The following is a 21,364-nucleotide window of genomic DNA, read 5'->3' as shown; positions in this document are numbered from 1 at the left end:
CGTGCTGCATAGGGCTCCAGCGGCGATTTAAAGGGCCTGGGGCTCCGGCCACCGCTGTTCTTGCAGGAGCAGCGGCGGCTGCCATGAGCCCCGGGGCCTTTTAAATCACCAGGCCCCGGGGCAGCTGCCCCTTTTGCCTCCCCTGCTGGTGGCCCTGCCTGACACAGGTGTAACTGCATCATTCAGCTGTGTGTAGCCTTCACTGCATGAAAGCGGATATACCCATAAACGATACTCCAGCCTCGCAAGGAAAGCAACAGAGGAAGATTTTAAATTTGTCTGATGGCGGGAAAGTATTTTCTCTGAACAGCTGAATCCTTTTCAAACCCAGCTCCCACCAGTGAACTATGGGACCTTCCTACAGCCCAGAGGCTGTTAAATGATCCATGAGGTTTGAGTCTAGATGATGCTGAATTCACAAGAACTGCAGGACAGTCTATGTGAGAGTGTTGCTTTCAGAGTGCAGAAGGGGGAGTTACAAGTTGTGTCTGTTATTACTGATTGTATCACAGTGTTTGTTTAATATTATTTGCCTCCCAGAAGCCCCTATAGACCCCAGATGAGATCTGACCTCGATTGTGAGGGGCCCTACACAAAACCCTGAGCCATTTACAGTCTAACTGGACAAGACAGACAAAGGGTGGGAGGGGAAACTCAGGCACAGTAAGGGGAAGTGACTTGTCCAAGGTCACTCAGTAGGTCAGTGGCATGGCTGGGTATAGCACCCACTTTTCCAAGTCCAAGTGCCGTCTCCTATCCACTAAGCTATGCTGCCTCCCCCTCCCAACCCCCAGCAGCACTGAGCAGTGATGAAGTTTGGCCATTAGGAGGAAAAGACTCCTTGATAAAGGCCCCAGGACCAGCAGGGAGACGAGGTTTCCCACTGGGATTCTGAACTCCTGTGTTGCTCCCTGAGGGGTTAAACTCAGATGCTGCTGGCCTGCACTAGAGGAGGTCACTGGGCTAACCGCTGCATGGGACCCCGAGCACCTTCAGTTCGCGCACACAAAAGGGCTCCAGACAGCTCAGGTCCATGCCAAGTACCACTGGGATTAGACTGGGTTGTAGCAAAACTAACCACAGGCTGGAGCTGACCGGTGCAAGTCTGACCTGTTGTGTATGTGGGCAAGGATCAGCCAAAGTGGTTCCATTAGTCCCACCAGGCAGTGTTTTGAAATCTCCCAGACTCCACTGCTCCCGGGATCTTTATGGAGGAATGGGACCATGGGGTACCTGCCTAGGGGGCATTGCCATGGAAATGGTTTAGGACAGCACTGGGGCAAACCCCAACCGTTCTTAAGACAAATAAGCCTGTTTAATTAGGGTGGCCATGGAAGCATCCCCTGAACATAGGACATCCCCACGCCTGCCTGCATGGGCCCACCTCCAACTGTCAGTTGGCCTGCCTGGACCCACCACCGCCTTTGTAAGCATACCCCCACCTGCATCATTCTACATTAAAGTGCCACCCCACACTCCTGCCCCCACCCTCACAGGTGTCCTCCTGCATCCTCAGTTTCCTCCTGTCTCTTTTTCACCAGACAAAGCCACATCCAGGGACCTGGTGGCTTCTGGGATTTATATCATTTTGTTCATTAAACCTTCTCAAACACAGGTTTATTGATTCACCCCCATGTGACTCCAGTGTCCTATTATGTGCTGTACCACTAATCAATTCATAAATACCAATAAAGCTTGGTTATAATTGAGATCTCACTCTAATTACTAAAATACCTGAACCTGATTTTGTAACAAGTCAGACTATGACACACTCCCAGTCTGCATTAATAAGGTTTCATCTCCTTGGTGGTCCTGATGTCACAAAGCAATTCACCAACAATCATCTTGGGTTTTGGGTGGAAAAACACCCAGCTCCACACCCCTCTCACCCATCTAAATGAAACCTCTTAAATCCTTTATGGTTCTTCAGGAAAAAATCCAGGCCCATTTGAAGACTCGGCGGCAAGAGAGAGAAAAGCTTCTGGAATTTAAAATGACTGGAGAAAGAAAAAGCCAGGAGTATCTGGTAGGTGCCTGTTGTTATAAATTGGCAGGGACTGGCACTGGGAGGTCCATTTGGAGGCAGATTCCTATATGGCCTTGGTGAACATGGACTTGTGTGTGTTTCTCCATGATCACAGATTTCTGGGTTAGATTCATGTGTAGACAAGCCCCAAGCTTCCATTTCAGTTGATGAGTTAATGTCTCGCCCTTCTGGCTTTCAGAGAAATCCCCCAAGTGAACAGAATGTCACCTGTGAGGTGCTGTCCACTGTGTCTGGTCATTCTGTGCATTGTTAACATATTTGTTCTTTTTTCTTCCCTGGCATCTGTGTCAGTGTAGTACTGAGTCCTGCCTCCTGCTGCTCTGGGTTTGAATTCACAGAGACCATGAATAACAATATGCTGACCATAACAGACATGGAACATCCCTTTCAGAGGGATACAGGGGCCAAAAAGGAAGGTGTGAGAGTTCTCAGCCTAGTACACACAGGCATAGGTGCAGACTTCACCTCTAGCCAGGGGGTGCTCAATCCCCCACCCTGCCCCTGGTCTGTTATACCAATAACATAAAAACTAGCAGGATTTTATTAAAGGGGATACAGCAAAATGCCACATTTATTGTGAATACAGAAAGAATCATAGTAAGCAGTTTATAGCTATAACATGCCATTCAGTTTCACATTCATTCACACACAGGTTCTGCAAGGTTGTTATCATAGTTACCAGCCTTAGAGTTGCTTGTGCCAAGCCACTAGCCAGGTGGTTTGGACACGAGGATGGAGCCGAGTCTTGTCAGAGGCACAGCCGATGCTCCTGGAGGGTGGTTGCAGAACCAGACTCAAAGTTCTCAGTCTTCAGAATCTGTCTTTATAGGAATTCATCCTCATTCAAATCTATAAGGTTTGCTTTGTCATGCTGCTCTTACGTTTGAAGTGATAATCAATCACTGTTCTCAGGTTTGAAATGATAGTCCATCATGCAGATGGCACAGCAGTGACAGCTTGTTGTTATCTTGTTCTTCAGTTTTTCGGCCCCTCCGTCCTTGGCGTAGTTGGGGGTGGATTCCAGTTTGCCCTACGGGGTCATCCAGTTATCTCCATCCTGCGCATTCTTCGGCCAAATGTTCCTGGGTAGTTATTATTTATTAGGCTGGCACTTCAACCTTGTATTACTCATTCAAACATACCTTTACAATCACACTCTATTTCACTTAACAACTATTCTCAAATCATTGGGGCATGACAGACTCCAATGAATCTATCCATGTGTCACAGGGTCTGCACAGGTTCCCTCCCTCTCGTCCTTGTGCTCAGGCTGGTCAACAAAAGGGTTCCAACACCTCTTTCAGGTGTTTCACTCGTGTCTCTTTATTTACAGTGCTTAGTGCAATCCCAATTTGCCCAACACCGATCTCCACACTGACCCTTCCCTGGGTCTTCTCGCCCTTGAGGATTCCTTCAGCCGGTAGAGACAGAACTGTAGTCCCCCTCTCCTCTCCCCTGGCTAACCTCCAGTCTAAGCCTTTCCCTGGCCTTATATCTCCTCCCAGTCACCAGCCCAGCTGGTGCCACTTGACTCAGCTGATTCCCCTGAGCCTGCCCTCATTAGGGCCTGTAGCTGAGCTCCTTGCTGAGTGTCTGGGCTCATAGGCACCAACTTTCTCCGGTGCTGGTGGGTGCCCGTGCCCCCTGCCCCTGGTCCCGGCCCGAATCCACCCCATCCCTGCCCCCGGCCCTGTCCCCATTCCAACCCCATCCCCAAAGTCCCCGCCCTAACTCTGCCCCTATTGGATCCCTTCCCCAAATCCTGGCCCGGGCCCCGCTGAGCACCCACCAATTTTTTTCCATGGGTGCTCCAGCCCCAGAGAGCCCACGGAGTCAGTGCCTATGTCTGGGCTCCCATACCCAGCCGCTCTGCCAGGAAGCGGGGGGAGGGGAGCCACCCCTTTGGAAGGGCATCCAAGGGGTTTAGACCTCTGCCCTGCCACACCATGCCACTTGTCATATATGAAAAGAAAACAAGCAAGATAGGAATGTGAAACTGGAGGAAAAACAAATCTTGTTCCTGAGTTTAGAAAAACCATTTGTAACATGTTGTTATCTTATCACTTTTAGGACAACTCTTTGTCTCGGAATGTTTTTCTACAATTAGCACAGACCTTGCAAACTGGCAGGCCAGTTTCAATTAGCACAAACTCAGCAGGTTGGGAGAGCAGGCTGAGACACATATTTCTTTCTAATGGTCAGGCCAAATCCGGGGTCTGTTCTGGAATCATTCTTTCTTACATTTTCCACAACATAAATGTATTAATTCTTATTTTTAATCCACAGGCCTTGCTCCCATTCCACTTCTTTCCCAAGACTCTGCCCCTGCCCAGCCTCTTCCTGCCCCTGCTCCACCATCACCCTGTCCACATTCTATCCCTTCCCACAAGTCCTTGCCCCAGCCCCACCTTGCCACATTCCTCCTCTTTCCCCTGCCCCCTGGAGCATCCCAAACAACACAAAACAGCTGTTTCGGAGCAGGTGGGAAGCACTGGGAGGGAGTGGGAGGAGTTGGTCAGTGGGGGTGAAGGGGGCAGAGGGGGAACTTGGCTGCTGGTGGGTGCTGAGCATCTGCTAATTTTCCCCCGTGGGTGCTCCAGTCCCAGAGCACCCACAGTGTCGGCACCAATGCACACAGGGTATAGTCAGTTGTCAGAAATTTTCAAAGAAATTCTCTCTGTTGCACACTCACCACTTCATAAAAGGACCCCAGGAGCCATCCATGTCTCTGACCAGCCCTTTCCCTATTTTCATATAGAAACAAACACAAACCGAGAGGCAGAAGATTGTGACTGAATTTCAGCAACTGCAGCAGTTCCTGGGGGAACAAGAGCGACTCCTGCTGGTCCACCTGGAGAAGCTGGATGAGGAGATTGTGAGGATCCAGAATGAAAATGTCAGTAAACTCTCCGAGCAGATTTCCCATCTCAGTGAGCTGATCAGTGAGATGGAGGGGAAGTGTCAGAAGCCAGCGAGTGAATTTCTGCAGGTGAGACTGAATGAAAAACATTAGCACTGGAGCATAGTAGCTGGGGCAGGGCCTTCCTCCCCCATATTTCCTAAATCCCTTCCCTGGCACCCCCTGTTTGTGTCAGATGGGACTGAGATTCTTTTCTCTCTCTCTCCTCTAGGATGTCAGAAGCACCTTGAGCAGGTACATGGCTCTCTCACTCTCCCTCACACTTCACAACGCTGGGAAAGAGCTTGGTGGTGATGTTAGCACTGCATCTCCCCAGGGCTCTACAGCAAAATGTGTGGGGAAGGTCACATGTTAGATATAAATCTCTCTGATCAACTTCATCCTGAGGTCCTCACACTTGCACAGAAGACTCTGGAATTCTCCATTCAGTGGGAAAGACTGACCTCAAGTATTTCCTAGAGATGTCACATCCCTGGGGGACGGGCTGATTCAGGATTGTGGGGATGGAATATGGGCCTGTCACTGCTGGGGCCCTGGTCTCCATTCAGCCCAGGCCAGCAGCCTGACGGCTGTTTGGAAACCTGTGTGGAATGAGCTGGGGAGAGGGGAGTTGGTGTCTCAGTCTAGTTCCTAGTGGTCACATTTCTATATCACTTCACCCAGGAACTTCCTGTCCCTCAGAGCATGGAGGCCAAGAAGTGAATTGGCCATGGAGACTCAATTCCCTCTTTATCCCCAGAGCTGATCTCTCCAGGCCAGAGTTGAAGAATATTAATGGTCCTTTGAGGGGAACATTTCATGGCCATGGCCTGTGTTGCACCTGTTCTGAGGCTGGGAGAAGTCGAGGAATTCTAACTCCAGGCCCATTAGAGCAGCAACTCACTAGCCAGAATTTATAATGAGTCACTAAATGAAATACAATCACGTGAAATTGTTTCTGTCTAGGTGTGAGAAGAGGAAGTTTGAGCAGCCAGAGGAGATTTCTCCTGAACTGGAAGAGCAAGTCAGCGATTTCTCCCAGAAAACTATTGTGCTATCGGAGACTCTGAGGAAGGTAAAAGGTACCTAAAATAGATCTAGGAATGGTAATTGGGATGAGCCGCTGAGACTGTGGGAAGAGAATGTTGTTGGTCAATTGGGTCACACTTAGATGATGCTTCTATTTTATTGTTGGGTGAGAATGCCCTGCACTTGGGGTCCAAGACAATCAGATGGATTAAGTCAAACCTTTATTTCTACCAAAAGCCTGCCTTGCCATTACAATTACTGTAAAGTAAGAAATGTCTCAAAGACTTTAAGGCCAGAAGCGACTATCACACTCATCCAGTCTGACCTTCTGTACATTGCAGGCCACAGAATCTCGCCCACCCACTCCTGCAATTGACCCCTAACCTCTGGCCGAGTTACTGAAGTCCTCAAATCATGATTTAAAGACTTCAAGTGTAACAGGTTGAGCACTCACCGGTGCAGCACCTCCTGCTGGTCATCCTGGGAATTAGCTCTTCAGCTCTGAAGCACGCCCTGCTGGTTAGTGTCTCTCCTGCCTCAGGCCCCCTTGTACCTCCTGGACCCCGATGCCTCTTACTTTGAGGTTCTGCCCACAGCAGTACCCCCACACTCTGGGTCTCCCCTCCCAGGGGATCCCCAACCCTGTATATCCACCTTGCCTCAGTGGCTACTGCCAGTCATTATCTAGCCCCTTTTCTCTGGGGCATCCTGCAGTCCACAATGTCCACTCATCATTGGCAAAGGGGTTGGACCTGCTGCCTTTCTATCCCAGCTGTCTCCCTGCAGCCCTAGTACCATCCCTGGCCCTTTGCAAGGCCTCAGCCTGGGACTTGCCAGGCCAGAGCTCCCCAGCTCTGCCTGCCCTTCCCCAGCACTGCTCTGTCTGAGGTACCCTGTGCTCCCAGGGCCAGGTGTGGCCTACTTGGGACTGGACCCCGCTGTGGCTGCCTCCCCAATCAGCCAACCTCAGCTGCTTTTCACCTTTAAACTCCTTTTATCCCAGGTACAGGGTAACTGCCACGCTACACAAGTTACAGAGAATCCACTATTGACACTAGTTTAAATCTGCCACCGACCCATGCCCCACGCTGCAGAGGAAGGCAGAAAAAATCCCAAAGCCTCTCTGTCCATCTGACGGGGGGGGGGGAAAATTCCTTCCCAACCCCAAATATGGTGGTCAGTTGAATACAGAGCATTTTGGCAACACGCAACATCGAGACACGTGGCAAAGAACTCTCTATATCTCAGAGCCCTCCCAGTCTACTGCCACATCAACAGCCATGGGGCACATTTCTCAAAGGCAGACCCAGCCCATCACTGAGCTCTGGACCCGTATGCAGCTAGTCTGGGCCAAATGGGCTGTAGCAGGGAAGGAGAAAGCCCCTCCCCCACGGTGAGGGATCCCTCCACCCCAGGCACCTCTTGTGCCTCCTCCACAGCTGCAGGCACAATGTGTGTTCCTGAGAGGGCTGGGAATGGGGTGGGGGTGGTGAGGGCGGGTGGAAGAGGGAAGGGGTGGACGAGGGACGACGGACAGAGGGACCTGGGCAGTGTAAAACTGGGCCTCTGACACTCTACACACTGGGCAAGACACACGGGGGACATTGTCATCGGGATGTAACTCTCTGGCTGTTTCAGAACTTCCTCAGCCTGTGCCAAGGTCTGCACCGGCCCCTGCAGCCACTGAACAACAGAGTCACAAATGGCCCCTCCCCTCTCTCCTTTCGCCGGTACAGGGGTGAATCTGGCCCATGGAGCCAACCTTCACCCTGCCTCAATTTCCACATTTATAAAATGGTTTTATTATTATTTCTATTACTGCCTATGGAGGACAAGGCCCCGTCGTGCTTCTCTCTGTAGAGATGCTGAGTAAACAAACCCAACAGCTCACAATTAGACCAGGATTTCACAAACTCTCAACATCCCTTTAGTGTCAAAGGGAACCAAGTGGGTAAAGTTACTTTTATGCCAAAGTCTTTGTACGATCTGGATCTAGGTTACGACAAAAGAGTCTGAAAGGTGGGAGGGGATGATGAGGGAAAAGTAAATCTTTCTTACAAAGTCCTGGGATGGATGTGAGGCTGCAAGGATGCTGGCTCTAGTGCTGGGAGATGTACAAATCAGAGAGGAAAGAGACGGTTTCAGATCTCTTTATATTAAATAAATGAGTGTGTTTCTGTGCCTCTGTCATAATTATAAAACAGTTTCAGAGTAGGGACGCTGTTATAAATATGAAAGTCTGAAATCTCACCTCTCTTCTCCTTTCTCCCTCCAGACACTCTGCTGTCTGAATTGAAGAGAAAAATCATTTTTCTTTCAATTGAAGGGGGTGAATCATTTGGAGCACACAGACAGGGTGAGTTTGTGGGTGAAGATTGTCTTTAAATGATGAGAAAATTCCAGAGAAAATATCTTCATGAGATCGTAGTTAAAGTTACCAACCAAACTGACAGCGACCATGACACTCATAGTCCTAAAAATAACACATTAAGTGATAAGTTTCAGAGTAGCAGCCGTGTTAGTCTGTATCCGCAAAAAGTAGATGCATCCAAAGAAGTGGGCTGTAGTCCACGAAAGCTTATGCTCTAATAAATTTGTTAGTCTCTAAGGTGCCACAAGTACTCCTGTTCTTCTTTTTAAATGATAAGGAGATCCAAGGGCCGATGTTCCCCTGCCCTCTTCCCCCCCCCCCACACTTTTAAAAGTGGGATGACTAGGACACTTTTCAACATGGGCATAGTTTGAGGGAGAAGAGGGCCATATTGCCCCCAAAAACTGCAAGTCTTGGGCAGGTGTGAAGCATCGCAGGTAGTGTCTGTGCTCTTTGAGCAGGGAAGCTGATCAGCTCCTCTCTGTGTAGTGCAGCCTGTGCCCGTGGCACCAACTTCTTCCTGGTGCTGGCCTCCCTCAGTGGCTCCACCCCTGCTCCTCTTTCCCTGAGTCCCTGCCCCCTGACCAGGCCAGAAGCCAGAACCGGGACACCAGCCAGGGAGCCCAGACTGCATTAGGGAGTCCTGCATACCCCAGGTAGCGGGGACATGGGCCGGGGGCTGCTCTCAGAACCCCAGACCTATGTCCAGGGCAAGTGGAGTGTCAGGGGATCTTCATAGTGGGCAAGTCTCCCAGCCTGGCCACGGGGCAGGGCCTAGGTCAGGGCCACGGAGGGGACGGGGCCACACAAACAGTCCTGACACCACCCTTAGTGCTCAGTTCAAGCCCATTGTGATGAACAGAAACACTCTTAACTGATCAGAGGGGTAGCCGTGTTAGTCTGAATCTGTAAAAAGCAACAGAGGGTCCTGTGGCACCTTTAAGACTAACAGAAGTGGGCATTCAACCACGAAAGCTTATGCTCCAATACTTCTGTTAGTCTTAAAGGTGCCACAGGACCCTCTGTTACTCTTAATTGAGTTGCACCCGAACAGAGCTCTGTGCCACATCCCTCTGCTTCACCCGGTGCAGGGAGTCTCCTCTTCACTCTTCTCCAACATCCTGCGTTTCCTTTGGGCAGGGCTGGACTCTTCCATTGGAACTGCTCCCTGCTTCCTGGATTGGGGAGATGCTCTTCCTGTGATGCCGGCAGCTCCTCCCTTCTCTCTGGGCTGGGGATGGGGCTACCCCACCCAATGCAACCTCCCGCTCTCTGGTCTTAAGCAGCTCTTCCCCAACACTGCACCTTCCTCTCTGTTCCCTGGCCTGGGAGTGGAGGCTGCATTAGGGGAGGGAGCTTCCCTCGTGGGGGGGGGGGCGGTTAAATCTGGTATCTGCCTGCCTCTTCTGCTCCCTCCTCGACAAAAGCTTCTAGCACCTTCTTGGCTGTGTCTCTGCCACTATGAATGGGGCAGCACCAGGAGCGGGATCTGGGAGCTGCTGAAGCCTCTGTGATAAATGAAGCAAAGAGTCCTGTGGCACCTTATAGACTGACAGAGGTATTGGAGCATGAGCTTTTGTGGGTGAATACCCACTTCTTTGGATACATGTGGGTATTCACCCACGAAAGCTCATGCTCCAATACATCTGTTGGTCTATAAGATGCCACAGGACTCTTTGCTGCTTTTACAGATCCAGACTAATACGGCTACCCCTTTGATACTGTGATAAATGAGAAACTAATGAAGTGGGACCCATTACAAAGACTGAGGAGCTGCAGTGACATCTCTGCTCAGTCTACCAGAGGCAGCTCCCTAGGATCCAGGCCTGTCCCAGCCAGAACAGGGCTGCTGGGGAGTGTGAGAAATGGTCCCAGCCTCCCCCAGGGCTGAGCTCTGCCCCTAACGCTCTGATTCTCTTTCTCCCCAGTGAATGTGACTCTGGATCCAGACACGGCTCATCCCCACCTCATCCTGTCTGAGGATCGGAAAAGTGTGAGATGTGGAGACACACGGCAGCGACTGCCCAACAACCCTGAGAGATTTGACACTTGGGAATGTGTGTTGGGCTGTGAGGGATTCACCTCCGGGAGACATTGCTGGGAGGTGGAGGTCGGGGATGGGGGAACCTGGGCTGTGGGGGTGGCCAGAGAGTCTGTGGGGAGGAAGGGACGGATCAGCCGTAGCCCTGAGGGGGGGATCTGGGCTGTGGAACGGGGCTGGTGGGTGGGTCAGTTCCAGGCTCTCACCTCCCCTGTGACCCCCCTGCCCCTGAGCCGGGCCCCCAGCAGGATCCTGGTTTGTCTGGACTGTGACCGGGGGCAGGTGACATTTATCGATGCTGGTGACGAGGCCCCGATCTTCACTTTCCCGCCGGGCTTCGTCCCTGGGGAGAGAATCCGACCCTGGCTCTGGGTGTGGGCGGGATCCCAGCTCAGACTCTGTCCCTGAGACAGGCAACAGAGGGGGGAACAGGAAATCAGCCTCTCTAGCCTCATGGACCCCAGTCTCTCTGAATGTGGAGGACTCCCATCTACCCAGCTCCTGGCTCCTCATCTCTATGACCCCTAGAAGCCCCTCCCCCTCCCTGCAGCACCAGGGAGGGGGAGGGGGAAGAACCCTTGGAGTTGCAGGAGGGGCAGAGGGGCCCTGAGGCGCAGAGGTGGGGTCTGGGCAGGGGACAGAACTAACAGCCGGGCTGGAGACAGGCAGAGGTGTGGGTGGTGAGGACACAGCATGAATCAATCAGATTTGGGAAGGTGGTGGCGAAGCAGCAGAAGCAACAGCATTTTGTACAGATCTAAAACAACAAGGAGTACTTGTGGCACCTTAGAGACTAACATAGGGTTACCATTCGTCCGGATTTACCCGGACATGTCCTCCTTTTGTGTGCTAAAAATAGCGTCCGGGGGGAATTTGTAAAGCACTCACAATGTCCGGGATTTCCCCCCTCCCCCGGCAGAGCAGAGCGAGCGGCTGGGAGGGCTGCAGGGAAGTCCCGGGCTGGACTCCGGAGCAGCTTCCTCCTCCCACCCCCCCCTCCCTGCATTCTGAGCCGGCCGGCAGCTCCTCCTCCTGCAGCCCGCTCCGGCAGCCCTGTGCAGGGCCAGGGACCGGGTTTTGTGTTGTGCAGGGGAGCTCAGCCATGTGTCCGGCTCGCACAGAGCCCAACACCCTGTTCTGAGCAGCAGGGTAAGGGGGGGCAGGAGAAGGGACAGGGAGGTTCTGGAGGGGGCAGTCAAGAAACGGGGGTGGGGCTTTTGGAGGGGAGTGGAGAAAGTTTTGGGCAGTCAGGGTACAGGTAGGGGGTAGGGTCCTGGGGGGCAGTTGGGGGGGGGTCTTAGGAGGGGGCAGTTAGGGGACAAGGAACAGGGAGTCTTAGGTAGGGGGGTGGGGTTCTGGAGGGCAGTTAGGAGCAGGGGTCCCAGGAGGGGGCAGTCAGGGGACAAGGAGCGGGGGGTAGGGGGCTGGGAGTTCGGGGGGGAGCTGTCAGGGGGCAGGAGTAGGGAGAGAGGGATCGGAGCAGTCAGGGGACAGGGAGCAGAGGGGTTTAGATGGGTTGGGAGTTCTGGGGGGGCTGTCAGGGGGCAGGAGTGTGGAGAGGGATCGGAGCAGTCAGGGGACAGGGAGCAGAGGGGTTTAGATGGGTTGGGAGTTCTGGGGGGGGCTGTCAGGGGGTGGGGAGTGGTTGGATGGGGCGTGGGAGTCCCAGGGGTCTGTCTGGGGGTGGGGGTGTGGATAAGGGTTGGGGCAGTCAGGGGACAAGAGGCAAGGAGGCTTAGATAGGGAGTGGAGTCCCGGGGGGCAGTTAGGGGCAGGGGTCCCAGGAGGGGGCAGTCAGGGGACAAGGAACGGGGGGAGGGTTGGGGGTTCTGGGGGGGCGGGAAGTGGGAGGGGCAGGGGCGGGGCTAGGGCGGGGCTCCTCCCGTCCTCTTTTTTGCTTGTTGAAATATGGTAACCCTAACTAACAAATGTATTTGGGCATAAGCTTTCAGGGGCTAAAGCCCACTTCATCAGATGCATCGAATGGAACATATATTTCGACCTTTAAAGTCTGTTACTGAGTGTCCACGGAGGTTGAAGTGTTCTCCGACTGGTTTTTAATGCTATAATTCTTGATGTCTGATTTGTGTCCATTTATTTTTTTGCATAGAGACTGTCCGGTTTGTCCAGTGTATATGGCAGAGGGGCATTGCTGGCACCTGATGGCATATATCACATTGGTAGATGTGCAGGTGAATGAGCCCCTGATGGAGTGGCTGATGTGGATAGGTCCTATAATGGTGTCCCTTGAATAGATATGTGGACAGAGTTGGCAATGGGGTTGTTGCAGGGATAGGTTCCTGGGTTAGTGTTTTTGTTGTGTGATGTGTAGTTGCTGGTGAGTATTTGCTTTAGGTTGGGGGGCCTGTCTGTAAGAGAGGACTGGCCTGTCTCCCATGGTCTGTGAGAGTGAGGGATCATCCTTCAGGATAGGCTGTAGATCTTTGAAGATGCACTGGAGAGGTTTTAATTGGGGTCTGAAAGTGACAGCTATTGGCTGTAGACTGCATTTGCTCCACTCCCTCAGACAAAGACAAACACCCGTTGCCAACTCTGTCCACATATCTATTCAAGGGACACCATCATAGGACCTAACTACATCATCCACTCCATCAGGGGCTAATTCACCTGCGTATCTACGATGTACATTGGCCAAACCAGACAGTCTCTAAGCAAAAGTGGCAATTTTTCAACAAAAAACTACAAAAACAGACTCCAATGAGAAACTGCAGAACTGGAATTAATTTGCAAATTGGACATCATCAAATTAGGCCTCAATAAAGACTGGGAATGGATGGCTCACTACAAGAACTAAAAAAAACTAATTTCCCCATGCTAATTTGCCCCTACTGTGACTCACACCTTCTTGTTAACTGTTTGAAATGAGCCACCCTCATTACCACTACAAAAGTGATTTTTCATCCTGTTGATAATAGCCCACTTTAATTGATTTGTCTCAGCCTCCCACTGGGTAAGACAACTCCCATCTTTTCATGTAATGTTATAGATATATCTTCCTACTGTATTTTCCACTCCACATATCTGATGAAGTGGTTTTAACCCACGAAAGCTTATGCCCAAAAAATTTGTTAGTCTCTAAGGTGCCACAAAGACTCCTTGTTGTTTTTGCTGATACTGACTAACACGGCTTCCACTCTGAAACCTTGTACAAATCTGTGTCCTTAGATCTCATTGGGGTCTCCCAGCCCGGGATCAGCAAGAGGGGAAGGGATAAAATCAGGGAAAGAAGAGAGCAGCCAAGGGGGATGATCTGTGACAGGGAGGAGAGACACAGGACAATAAACAGGGATGGAAAGTGAGGGCTAGAACAATAATGAATAGATAAGGACAGTATGGAAGGAAAGGGAACGTGAGTGGGACGGAGAAATTCATTACATGTTACTGAAAGTGAGACTATAACTCATGAATTCCTGATATTGATTCCAAGGCATTGGTGCTATTGTAGTGCCATAAAGAAAACTTTTCTCAGTAGCTCAGGAATCTCCTTCCCATATGCTGCGGTTATTAAAGCTCCTTCTCTGCTCCTTTTACTTTCCTGCTTTCCACCTACTTACTGTAAATAAAACATTACAAATAATTCTTCTTGTTTCTTCCACTTTAATGTTCCAGCTGCAGTTGTTGTGGGCAGTGTCATGGGATTTGCTTCCCAACCTGGTTGTGTCCCCCCAGTCCCACAGGGAATACCGTGCCCAGGAGGAGAGTTTGGGTTTTACTGTGATGTGTCATGATCCAGCCTTTGCTCTTTCTCTGAACTGTACACAGCCATGTCAATCAGGAATTGCTCAGCTGTGCTGTGCGGAGAGGTGACTGGTTGCACAGGGGGCAATCCATGCAGGGACTCAAGTGTTGCAATGCTGAGCATCACAGTGAGTATTTTTTAGACAGCAAGAAAATCACAGGAACAGCAGCACTGTGACCCTCAGAGCTGAGTCAGGGGCGTAAAGTCCGTAGACAATGCATGGGCATCACAGGCACCTTATAGTGCGATTCAGAAAAAACAGCTCACTAGGCAGGGAGCCAGCTAAGCTAGACAAGGGGAGATGCTGACAAGGGGAGGGCTGTCCTGAGCCCTTCCCCCCTCACAGACAGGTGCCTAAATCAGAGCTGCAGAGGCACATCTATCTCTGCTTAGGAACCCACAGATGGGAACCCAGCACCTGGCGTTTCTTGCTGGACTGAGGTAGGCACCTGCCTCGCTCCACACAATTTGTGGGCGGGGGGGGGAGGAGGTTTTCATGATGTCACCCACCTTATAACTTTTACCCTCTCTGTGGTTAGAGCTCTCAGCTGGTATGTGGGACAGCCAAGTTCAGTCCTCCCATCACGCTGTCTAGAGTAGCTCACGAATGTGAGTACCAACCTCAGGGCAAACAGTTACAAACCAAGGCACAAACCCCATGCAGGTTGTGAGTTCTGTATTTAGATTTCATGACCAGGTATCAAATGTGAACCCCTCAATCAGTAGAACAGCCTGAACGTGGTGTCACAGGCCGTCCCCTTGAGTACTCCTGTCTATCTGGCTGTTTTTCTGCCTCCTCCCCTGCTGCATCTCCCTGCCCCTCCTGCTGGGGCTGCCACATTCCCAGCAGCAGAGTCGGGGAAGCTCCTGCACCCAGTTTCTATGGTTAAAGCTACCAGCTGCTCTATCCTGGCCAAACAGAACGGTGGAAGACGTGCAACAGGAGACAGCCTCTCCCCAGACCCGGAAAAGCCATCAACAGAAACCTTCCCACCCCAAGCCAAAGGGAGCAGGAGGTGGGACCACTTATGGCAGAGCCTCTCCCTCATCCAGAGACAGGAAAGAGCCCCCCTCAGCCCAAGGCAAAGGGATGTGGCAGCCCAGATGGGGCGACCTCTCCATTCATGTCTCTGAATTTAATATTTCACACATGTAGAAATAATCACCACTTGGTCAGAATTAAGGGTGTTTGGATGCTGGGCACTGAGAAGGTTTCTGTCAGGGCCGGCTCTAGGCACCAGCAAAGCAAGCAGATGCTTGGGGCGGCACATTTGCAGGCAGGGCCAGCTCTAGGTTTTTTGCTGCCCCAAGCAAAAAAAATTTTGGCTGCCACCCCTGCTTTTTTTGGCTTTTACACATGTTTGCACTTTGCCGTTTTGTTTTGACTGTTTAAAATTTTTTAAAAATGAAAACAGAGAATTTGTAGTTAGTGAAATAAAACAATTTCCTACTAGTGTAATTTTAACATTTAATTTTAACAAAAAGGGCTGGTCTACGGGGGGGAGGGGGCGGGGGGTCGATCCAAGATACGCAACTTCAGCTGCACGAAGAGCGTAGCTGAAGTCGAAGTATCTTGGATCGAATTACCTGGGGTCCACACGGCACGGGATTGACGGCCACGGCTCCCCCGTTGACTGCACTACTGCTGCTCGCTCTCCTGGAGTTCCGGAGTCGATGGTGAGCGCGTTTGGGGATCGAAATATCACGTCTTAACTAGACACGATATATCGATCCCGGATAAATCGATTGCTACCCACTGATACGGCGGGTAGTGAAGACGTACCCAAACACAGTTACAAACAATTTGAGTTCAACTATACACTGTAATGAAAAACGTTAGTGTCTTCCAGTTTCTCATAAATTAAAAGAATGTATATGAACTGAATTTTTCTGTTTTTTATACTTGCATAGTCTTTTAATAAGTCAGTGACATCTAAATTTTTTGCAATAGTACTTTCAATTGAAATTAATGCCAGTCCTGACATACGATTTTGAGACATGGTGGACCTCAAATAATTTTTTAGTAATTTCAGTTTTGAGAAACTGCCCTCACCAGAAGCCACTGATACTGGTAATGTTAAAAGAATGCGTAATGCTATAGCAGTGTTTGGAATGAAAAAATCATTTCTTGCTATAAATTCTAATACTTTTAGAGGAGAAGTTTTAGGACTTATTAGCTCAGATAAAGCTATTAATTCATCATACAATTCTACTGCATCAATGTCAGCAGCGTTATCAGTACGGAGCGCTAAATGTAGGTCTTGGCACTGCTTCATGAGGTCTTCTTTGGAAAACTGATTTTTAATATTTCCAATATCGTAAAAAAATTCAAAAGTTTCACAATGACCATGCAACTGACAAAATCTTTCTTCAATGGAAGTTATAGCTACATCCAAAATACAATAGAAACATTCAACTTTAAACCTTTCGTGTGGATCGAGAATAGGATCATCATGAGCCTCATAACAAAACTGTCTTGTTTTTTTCCGAGGACGAATGAATTGTTGAGGTGCAAACGTTGGTTCAAAATCAAGATCCTCTGCTATTGTTGTTGCTTCTTTGACAGTTTCTTCAAATCCTTCATCTGAACGGTATTTTTTTAAATATTCCAGTGTTTTATTCAAAATCGTCTTTGCCTCAGATATGTCTATGGTTATGTTCTGCATAACTTTGCTGGTCAAATTAATTTGATTTAGAATATTGTGCCAAATAACCGAGCAACATGAAAATTGAAACTGCATCATTTTCTGAGCCAATGTTTCAGCTTCATGTCGAAATGAAGGATCATACGACAAGTCCTGGCTTATTTCGAATAATACATCGTAAATCTCTACTGATGAATATTGGAATGGTCTAATAACTTCTATCCTGCTTTCCCATCTGTGACAATGCAGTTCTGGCGGAACCCAACTGAGAGTGCCAACTCAGGACAAATTGCTCAAACAGGGCAGTTACAGCCCAAGGCTGGGGTTTTTCCACCTCTAAGGCAAACCAAACCAGCCAGACTAAGAGGACTTCGGTCTCACCCCCCGGCTAACCGCAAGTCTCACAAGCAATCTCCTTAGACACTCCAGTTTCCCAGTATCACCACCAGTACCACTCATTATGGGGACAAATGGTTATGAAAACCAATACCCAAATAAAAGAAAAAAGGTTCTCCTGATCCCAAAGGACCAAGCCCCAGACCCAGGTCAATATACAAATCAGATCTTGCCCACAAATCACGCTGTTGCCAATCCTTTAGAATCTAAAATCTAAAGGTTTATTCATAAAAGGGAAAAGATAGAGATGAGAGATAGAATTGGTTAAATGGAATCAATTACATACAGTAATGGCAAAGTTCTTGGTTCAGGCTTGCAGCAGCGATGGAATAAACTGCAGGTTCAAATCAAGTCTCTGGAATACATCCCCCGCTGGGATGGGTCCTCAGTCCTTTGTTCAGAGCTTCCGTGTAGCAAAGTTCCTCCAGAGGTATGAAGCAGGATTGAAGACAAGATGGAGATGAGGCATCCGCCTTATATAGTCTTTTCCAGGTGTAAGAACCCCTCTTTGTCCTTACTGTGGAAAATTACAGCAAAATGGAGTCTGGAGTCAAATGGGCAAGTTCCTGCATACTTTGCTGAGTCTGAAGGCATACTTACCTTCTCTCAATGAGCCCATTGTATAGCTGATGGTCCTTAATAGGCCATCAAGCAGGCTAGGCAGAGCTAATCTCAGCTTGTCTGGGATGTCACCCAGAAGCATAGCATAAGTTTGCCATACAGACAGTATAGAGCCAATATTCATAACTTCAACTACAAAACTGATACACACATATAGACAGCATAATCATAACCAGTAAACCATAACCTTGTCTTAGACACCCCATTTGACCCCCTTTATACAAGATTTGGGTGCCACTACAGGACCTTGGTTGCAACAACGATCTATATGATCCCAGTTTATGTCAATAACGTCACACCATCTAGTTTGACTCAGAGGTTTAGGTGTGAGTTTTTGCTCAAGATGCTTCTTCAAGACTGCCCAACGGTGTGTGGAAGCACTAAAAAAGTTGTAAATTGCTTGCACTGTGGTAAAGTATGAAACGGCATCTTTAGATGATTTGGCGGCATCACTGACACCCAGATTGAGTGAATGCACATGGCAAGGAATGAAAAAAGCTCGATCGTTTAAATTCAATATTCTTTGCTGTACACCTGCATGTCGTCCTCGCATGTTTGAGCCGTTATCGTACCCTTGGTCGCCCATATTTTCTAAAGGTATTCCATAGTGTTCCAGTCTCTGTAGAATTACATCTGTGAGGGCTTTCCCAGTAGTTTCGTTCACTGGTATAAATTCTAGAAAGTGTTCACAAATTTTCACTTCTGCATTTTCATCAATTTTCAGAAATTGTAAACTATTGACATTTGCTCGGTTTTGCTCAGATCTTGAGTACAATCAACTATAATTGAGTAATATTTGGCATGTTTCAAATTCGATAAAATTTCATTATGCACTCCATTAGAAATTAATTCTGTTACCTCATTTGGTGTATTTTTACCCAAATAATGGGTGTGAATCTCTCCATCTTTCACTCTTCGTACATGCTCAGCCATAACATTATCAAATTTTGACAATAATTCAACCAATTTAAAGAAATTTCCATTGTTATTCTCATATAAAATATCCAAGGCTCCACGGAATGCGAGGCACTGTTCGGCTAGGATATTAATGATTGCCAGTAAACATTCCAACACCACTTGCCAACATAGAATTTCTGAATTTAGTTGACGTTGCTGTACTGAATCGATTGTTGTACCAGTACGTAATCTGTTTGACAGCTCAATCCAATTTGTCAATGAGCGTAAATGATTTTTTGCTGTTTTATGTTCTTTCAAATGCTGAAGCAAATTTCACCAGTCATTAAAACCTGCAGTTGCCAGAAGAATGTCCGAGTTACAGAACAGTTTGAAGCAAAAACAAAAAACTACATCTTTGGTCTGTGAATACACTAACCACGATCTATTAATTTGTTCCCCATTTTTCATTTTTTTCCTTCATACTGGATGGCATAAATTGACGATTCGACTGATTAAGTGGATATTCAAATGTAGGATCTAGTTTTGAAGGACCTTTTTTCACAATAATAATTCGCATTGTATCAGTAATTATTGTCGGCCATATACTTGGATCCGATCCTATGTCAGTCTCTCCTCCTTCCAATAATTGTTCTTCAGTTTTAGATTTGTATAACAGTTCTTCATTGCTGGACTCTTCAGCTGAAGTAGTAAATCTTTGGATGGATTGTGATTGTTTGTCTTTATCAGTTAGCGAAGATAATCTTTGGTCAGATTGTTGTTCATCTTTATCAGTGGATAAAGGTAATCTTTGGTTCGATCGGTCTTCATCAGTTGATGAATAATCACCTTCAATGCATTGCTTACAGCTTTCTCCTTGATTAACTTTTTTAAAATACTTTTTAGAAGTACGAGATAGTTTTTCTGATCCTTTTTGCCATTTCTCTCTTTGTTGCCGGTAAGCAGCACCCGAAAGTCGTTTTCGTTTTTGTCCCGGCATTTTAGCCCTATAACCACTGGCACTGACACGAAACGGAAATTAGCGTGAATGGCGCCAATAGGGCAGCACAGTACACACACGTAATCGTGATTTGAGTGACTGTGTCACAACGTGACATGATATTTTTCACGTCACATTCCTATTGCACTACTGTACTTGCCGTAGGTAAGGCGCTAGTCATTGGGATGTGAGAGCTCCCCAAGAGCTCGAATACACACTGGACCCAGCCCTGCTGGCGTTTTCCCAGCGCTGAGGCCGCCCAGCTGGGAGCCCGAGGGGCATGCAATGGAGAGAGCTCTGGGGCTGGAGGAGCCAAGGAAGAGGTGCTGGGCTTGCTGGACAGATGTTGCCCCTCTCTGCCAGGTCGCTCTCCCCCTGCAGGGGGGGAGGCAGAAGGAGACTCCAGGCACCGGCACCCTGAGGCCACTCTGCAGGGAGCCCGAGGGGCATGCAATGGAGAGAGCTCTGGGGCTGGAGGAACCAAGGAAGAGGCGCTGGGCTTGCTGGACAGATGCTGCCCCTCTCTGCCAGGTCGCTCACCCCCTGCAGGAGGAGAGGCAGAAGGAGACTCCAGGCACTGGAGTGCTGTGAGGGGCTGGGGAGGGAGGAAGCATCCTTTGGGGCTCCAGCAGGCAGAAGCTCCCCAGGGGTCCAGGGGACCCTCCCGCCTGGCCCGACTCTTACCTTGCTGCGTATCTGGCCCGAGGTGGATTCATCTCCGGTCACCGCTGCTCCCAGGACCAGGGGTTGGGGCTGCTGCTGGATCCTAGCCCTGCTCATCCTTGGTCTTCGCCTTGGCCCCGGCACGTGCTGGGCTCAGCCCAGGTTGCCACTCTGCTCCCCTCCCCTGGCAGGAGGTGGAGCAGAGGGGAGGAGGAGGAGGAGGAGGAGGAGGAGGAGGAGGAGGCAGAGGTGGGGACAAGCCGAGGAGAAGCGGACCGCCAGAGCGCCTTGTTCCCCCTTCCTCTGCAGCCGGGGCAGGGCCGTGCTACCGGCTTCCGCCTGGGGGGGGGTGGCCGCTGCCTGCAGGAGAGCAGCGCGAACAAGCCAAGGAGCAGCCCGTCCTGTGAAGCTGGGGCAGGGTTGCGCTACTGGCTCCCACTGCTCTCCTGCTGTCAGCGGGCACCCCGCAGGCGGAGCTCATAGCGCGGCCCTGCCCCGGCTGCAGAGGACGGGCTGCTCCTTGGCTTGTTCGCGCCGCTCTCCCGCGGGCAGCGGCCACCCCTCCCTCCAGGCGGGAGCCGGTAGCATGGCCCTACCCCAGCTGCAGAGGACGGGCTGCTCCTTGGCTTGCAGGGGCAGGGACGAGCTGAGGACGAGATGTCTGTCCTCTGCAGCCAGGGCAGGGCCGTGCTACCAGCTCCCGCCTGGGGGGGTGACCGCTGCCTGCGGGAGAGCAGCGGGGACATGCTCCCCACTTAGTCGGCTCCCTGCCTTGCCGCACCCTGCGGCAGAACAACAGGCTGGTTACCACCCCCCCGGGTGGTCAGGATCCAGCCCAGGACGCTGCTTGAGGTGGGGCCCCAACGTTTTGCTGCCTCATACCTTTTGCCACCCTAGGCACCTGCTTGTTTAGCTGGTGCCTAGAGCTGCCCCTGGTGGTGGGGGAGGCATTGGGTTCTTGCCCTGGGGGAGCTGCTGGGGGAGGGAGGAGATTTACC

At 50.0% G+C, this 21,364-nt stretch overlaps 2 protein-coding genes across 6 annotated transcripts in view; both read left to right on the top strand.

Annotated features, from left to right (window-relative positions):
- The window catches only part of LOC101932048 (tripartite motif-containing protein 10-like), a 57,797-nt gene that overhangs the window by 14,489 nt on the left and 21,944 nt on the right, over positions 1 to 21,364 (top strand). For 2 of the 5 annotated variants that reach the window (XM_065564664.1, XM_065564663.1), the window contains exon 3: positions 1,931 to 2,026. In XM_065564664.1, the coding sequence (XP_065420736.1) occupies positions 1,931 to 2,026 (96 nt within the window). Of the gene's footprint in view, positions 1 to 1,930; positions 2,027 to 4,805; positions 9,323 to 21,364 lie in introns of those variants that run through there. The other 3 variants (XR_010592033.1, XR_010592032.1, XM_065564665.1) reach the window with 3 other exon arrangements.
- On the top strand, positions 10,259 to 11,637 carry LOC135974977 (butyrophilin subfamily 1 member A1-like; the record flags this gene model as incomplete). The annotated part of the gene is made up of 1 exon (XM_065564692.1): positions 10,259 to 11,637. A coding segment is annotated over one exon (537 nt), but the record flags the coding sequence as incomplete, so codon positions are not given.

The sequence above is a fragment of the Chrysemys picta genome, chromosome 12, assembly GCF_011386835.1.
Source record: "Chrysemys picta bellii isolate R12L10 chromosome 12, ASM1138683v2, whole genome shotgun sequence".
NCBI lineage: Eukaryota > Metazoa > Chordata > Testudines > Emydidae > Chrysemys > Chrysemys picta.
Note: the sequence above shows the minus strand (reverse complement) of the source record. Positions and strands in the feature narration are given on the sequence as shown.